Source organism: Lolium perenne, chromosome 1, assembly GCF_019359855.2.
Source record: "Lolium perenne isolate Kyuss_39 chromosome 1, Kyuss_2.0, whole genome shotgun sequence".
NCBI classification, from domain to species: domain Eukaryota; kingdom Viridiplantae; phylum Streptophyta; class Magnoliopsida; order Poales; family Poaceae; genus Lolium; species Lolium perenne.
Genome location: NC_067244.2, coordinates 187992783 through 187998206, shown reverse-complemented (window position 1 = coordinate 187998206; position 5424 = coordinate 187992783). Strand labels below are relative to the sequence as shown.

At 54.4% G+C, this 5424-nt stretch overlaps 1 protein-coding gene across 5 annotated transcripts; it reads left to right on the top strand.

Annotated features, from left to right (window-relative positions):
- The first annotated feature begins 3111 nt into the window (after positions 1–3111).
- On the top strand, positions 3112–5424 carry LOC127316135 (F-box/FBD/LRR-repeat protein At3g26920-like). 5 transcript variants are annotated; one of them, XM_051346561.2, is made up of 3 exons: positions 3112–4343; positions 4472–4561; positions 4689–5424. In XM_051346561.2, exons 1-3 carry the CDS (start codon positions 3189–3191, stop codon positions 5052–5054), a joined length of 1611 nt encoding a protein of 536 aa, XP_051202521.1. In that variant the 5' UTR covers positions 3112–3188; the 3' UTR covers positions 5055–5424. The 5 variants fall into 5 exon arrangements, with proteins under 5 accessions (XP_051202521.1, XP_051202517.1, XP_051202532.1 ...); XM_051346557.2 differs by having other exon boundaries at positions 3112–4373; XM_051346566.2 differs by having other exon boundaries at positions 3113–4283; positions 4427–4561.

Sequence of the window (5424 nt, the reverse complement as noted above, 5' to 3'; positions counted from 1 at the left end):
CTAAATCACAAATTCCCATCACTTAAACGGCCCAATTAAGCGAAATCACATATGTGCCGGCCCGCAAAATCCTAAAGCGCCTATTATGCCGGCATATAAACACCAACTAAACGGGCTGGCCCACTTACTTATTGGGCCAGCCCACTTGCTTTAAGGTGGACCCCACCCACTCACCGGCCGGCCCGAGAAAAAGTGGGCCCCACAAGCTTATTGGGCTGGCCCGCTAACTCGTCGGGCCAGACCACCTGATTTACGGTGGACCCCACATACTAATTGGGCCGGCCCACTAACTTGTTGGGCCAGCCCAAAAGCTTTTGTGGTGGACCCCACACACTAAATGGGCCGGCCCTTTAACAGGATAGTGGGACCCACCTGCGTTTTTGGCCCGGCCCACCATCTTGTTGGGCCGGCCCACTTGCTATATGGTGGACCCCACATATTAAATGGGCTGGCCCTTTAACAGGAAAGTGGGACCCACCTGTGTTTTGGCCCGGCCCACTATCTTGTTGGGCTGGCCCACTTGCTATATGGTGGACCACACATACTAAATGGGCCGGCCCTTTAACAGGAAAGGGGGACCCACCCATGTTTTTGGCCCGGCCCACTATCTTGCTGGGCCGGCCCACTTGCTATATGGTGGAGCCCACATACTAAATGGGCCGGCCCTTTAAAAGGAAAGTGGGACCCACCTGTGTTTTCGGCCCGGCCCACTATCTTTTTGGGCTGGCCCACTTGCTATATGGTGGACCCCACATACTAAATGGGCCGGCCCATTAACAGGAAAGTGGGACCCACCTGTGTTTTGGCCCGGCCCACTGGCTTGTTAGGCCAGCCCATTTGATCTATTGTGGATCCCACGTACTAAATGGGCCGGCCCGATAGCAGGAAAGTGGGACCCACATGCTAATTGGGCCGGCCCAATAACTTCTTGGGCCGGCCCACTTGCTTTAAGGTGGACCCACATGCTTAGTGGGCCGGCCCATTAAAGTTTTGACCAGTCAACCTGAGAGGTTAGGCCTGGCCCACGTAACTTATGGACCAGCCCAGCTATATAGTTGATCGGTCAAACTAAGTCAGCTGGCCCGGCCCGCAAACTTAATGGGCCGGCCCGCTTAAGACGTGGCAGGCCTCGTGTGGGCCTACCATCTACCACGGGGTTTAGCCGGTTAACGCTGTTAACTAGCAGTTAACGGCGTCTGCCACGTGTCAGTTTGCATGACGTTAGCAGTCAACGGGCTCCCGGAAACACTTCTGCAACGGTTCGATTTTCCGTGGCGGAAGGGCGCCCAAGCGCGACGGACCGAAAAAAACGTGGTAGGACTTTGCCTGACGCAGTTTCGACAACAGAACCCATATCGTCGGGTTAGACCCATAGGCGACGAAAAATACCCCTTAGCGGACGATTTTGGGACGTTGCCTATCAGAACTTTTCTTGTAGTGGTCTTCAGCGACCGCTCGCCTTCATTAGGGTCGGCAGAGTCGTCTTCTGCGCCCATCAAAGACCGCTCATCTTCAGCGTCGACATTAATGCTGCTCGCCATCAACTCCTGCTCGTCTTTAGCATCACGTCTAATGCTCACCAACGCCCCCTCGGCACCATTTAAACCCCCCGCGCCACTTTCTCGCCCCACATTCCAGCCAGCGCCCTTCTCCATCTTCTCCAAAATCGTCGTACTCCTCCATCTTCTCCAGCACCAACGCCCTCGCCATGGACCACCACGAACAAGAAGGCGACACTAGACGTTGGCTTCTCGTCGCCGAGGCGCGCGCGTAGTGGACGGCGGGATACATCGTCCCGCCGGACATGCGCTGTCCATCGGGATGGGTGCTCAGCGCGGGCGACCTTCTGGTCTCGCCGGTGCCAATGGGGGTGGCGCGCCAAGCCGCCATCTGTGATCATTACCGGGGCGAGTTGACGCCGGAGGAGTGTAACGACCCGCGCTGGTCCCCCGACAACCACCATAGTTGGACGCTGTTCTTCCAGCGCCAGCGCGAGGATCGCCCCGCCGCCTATGACGGCAACGGCGATCCACCGGTGAACAACAACTCCAGGGGACAGCGGCGGTGGTGGAGCGCTCCTGGGAGGACCCTCGTGTGGGTCCTCACCTACATCGCCGAGGGGAACGACCCCCACTGCAAATGGTGCCACCACAGTTGCAGGTCGTGCCCTCGCAAGGCCAGGTCCAGTGGACGGCGCGGTGCTAGACGTCGTTGTCTTCGTCGCGGTCCTCCTCTTCCTTGGCGAGGTACTTGCCATAGCACACATCGTCACCACGTTTCTTGGCGACGGTGAAGGACGAGCCGGAGGAGGCGCCTACTCGCAGGTGCTGCCATGGCGGCGGCGTTATCCATGAACGGCGCCAACCTTCTCCGCCGACCCAACTCGTGCCCGTCAAGCGGGAGTGGACGCCGCCGCCGGATTACAAGGCGACGACATCCATCGTCAAGGCGGAGGACGACCCCGAGGAGTTCTCGGGGCTACGCTGTGCCCATCTGGAGTCATTCGAGGCGACGGATGAGTTCGTCGAGGCCCGGAGTGCGGCCGATCACCGCCGCGAGGAGGAGGAGCGCTGCCGTCGCCTCGGCCTCTTCGTCAACCGGGACGACGACGCTCACGCTGGCCAGTCCAGCAGGTCGCGCAGGAGGCTCGGGGACACCGGTCAAGGCTGCAGCTACCTCGCGCAGCCAAAGGAGGAGCCCAACGATGGGGAGGACGACTACGCGGCGGCGATGTACCGCCGCCTAGGCCTAGGGCGTGGCAGCGACATCGGTTACTAGTTTTAGGATTTTTTTAAAAATGTCTATGTTTTCAAATTTGTACAAATATTAGCCAAGGATGACCCAAGTATCTATGAATCTACTATTTACATGAATTATATAATATTTTAAAATTTTAACTTTTTTTAGTATAGAGGCCATGACTGGAAGTCGCTCTACTCTTATTTTTATTTTACCGCCAGCGCTCTCGTATGGGTTCTGTGCTAGAGCCCGGATCCCATATGACGAGTGAAGATGCTCTTATTACCTGGGCTTGAAAACGGTGGGTCGGGCTGGGCTGGGAAATACACTCCCAAACCGGCCGAAACACTTGCAAGGAGTGAAGTGTACATTCCTTCGTTCCCCATTCGCAATTTCGCACGCCACACCACACCACCACTGTCTCGAAACCCTTCCGCGCCTCCCCAGCCATGGAGGCCGCGGTGGCGGCACTGGAGGCGGCCGCGGAGAAGACCGCCGGAGCGGCGTCGTCCGCGAAAGAGGCTGCGGTGGCGGCCTCGGCAGCTGCGACGGAGGCCGCAGGGGCGGCCACGGCTGCGAAGGAGGCCGCGATGGCGGCCTTGGCTACCGCTGAGCAGGCGGCGGCGGCATCGTCCGCAGCGAAAGAGGCCGCGGTGGCGGCGGAGGCTGCTGCGAAGGAGTCGGCAGCTGCTGCAGCGGCGACCGCGAGGGAGCTGGCAGCGGCGATGCGCTGTTCTAAGAAGCGTAGATTCCATCAGATCGACGACGGAGGGAGTCCCAGCGGCAACCGCGATGACAGGGGAAACCTCGACCTCATCAGCGCCCTTCCCGACGACGTCCTCGGCAGCATCATCTCCCGCCTCCCCACCGAGGACGGCGCCCGCACGCAGGTCATCTCTCGCCGGTGGCTTCCCCTCTGGCGCTCCGCGCCACTTAATCTTGTGGTTGATTTTAGTGGCTCGGTCAGCAAGCTCATCGCCTTCGTCTCGAAGATCCTGTCTGAGCACCTTGGCCCTGCACGCCGCCTATCGCTCAACTTGGGGATGCCCTATAGAGCCGACGTCCCCTTGTGCGGCCGGGAGCACAAGGTGGAGGATTGGCTACGCTCTCAAGCCCTCAACAACCTACAGGAGCTCAATCTCACCGACATCAGGGACATGCCGCTGTCCGTGTTCCGTTTCGCTCCCACGCTCTGCGTCGCCAGATTAATCCATTGCGATTTACCCAAATCCATTTCAACGCTGCGTCTGAATTTCCCATGCCTCAAGCAGCTCACCCTGCACGGGATCTACATAATGCAGGATGCTCTCCACAACTTGCTCTCTGGCTGCACTGCCTTGGAAAGCCTTGAGCTGACGTCTATTTTTGGCATAGGTGCCATCTGCATCAGCTCCCAAACTCTTAGGAGCTTAGCCTTCAGCCCTGATGTCCTGTCGAGTATTTTGCAGCTAGTAATCAAGGATGCCCCTTCTCTAGAAAGATTGCTACCGCTATATCCACAGTGGGCTCCAGTGATCCAGGTTATCCACGCACCTAAACTGGAGGTATTGGGTTTGCTATCTCAATACTTATCCAAAGTCCAGTTCGGAACAACTATTTTTGAGGTAGCAGCACCCTTCGTCCATCGCTCATTGGTATTCCTGTGCACAAGCTTATTATTCATGTTTGCACCTTTTCTTTTCGGCAGAAAATGATTGCTGTGAGCTTAACAACCAAAATTCACACCATGAAGGTTTTGGTTCTCCACTCTATTGGGCCTAATCTGGATGCCGTTGTTGACTTCCTCAAGTGCTTCCCCTGTTTGGTGAGGCTGTATGTCATTGTGAGTACACATATTCGCTTGCTTTAAAAGTCAATATCGGTATTTGATGTACTTGTAATCTAGCCAGTTACGATGTTGTTAACCTTTTAGCAACTGTATTTATATTATTTTTTCTCTCCATCTCCAGTCACAGCCAACAAACGATATGAATAATGCAAGGGAGTATGACCCGTTGGATCCAATTGAGTGCCTTGAGCTCCATCTAAAGAAAGTGGTGTTAATGAATTACAATGGCAGCAAGAGGCCATCTGTTGAATTTGCCAAGTTCTTTGTTCTGAATAGTAAGTTGCTAAAAGAGATGGAAATCGAAGTTCTTAACAAGCGGAACGACAAATGGATGGCTAATCAACGCAAGCAGCTATGTGTGGATAATAGAGCTTCTCAAGATGCTCGAATTGAACTGAAAATCAGTACTAAGAAATCCGATGTACCCAAGATGGATACCCATGATTTGTCAGTGGCTGATCCCTTTGAAAGCGGAGCCTTTTGTTGATACTACAAGTGTAGTTGATGTCCATCCCCAAGATTGTGTTGTTTTGTTGAAAGCAGAGTTTTTGTATGTCTGTAATCTAATGCTGTCCACCCTTCAGTCGCTCTATGATATGATGTATGGCCAACTCAAGAATAAACCAGGATTGAGGAGGTGGTGTAACAAGTATCTAAGCTCAGACTTCAAATTGAAAGCTGGAAAGTTTAAGCTGCTAACAGAATGCTAGTTTAATCTGCTAAGTTAAGTTGGTATTGGTTGTTCTGTTCATGTTTGGGTGTTGTACTGTAAGCTGATAATATCAGCAGCTACTATATCTCTATTTTGAACGCTTGCTTTAATGAAAAAGGATGGTATTTATGCCTCTTGTCTAAAA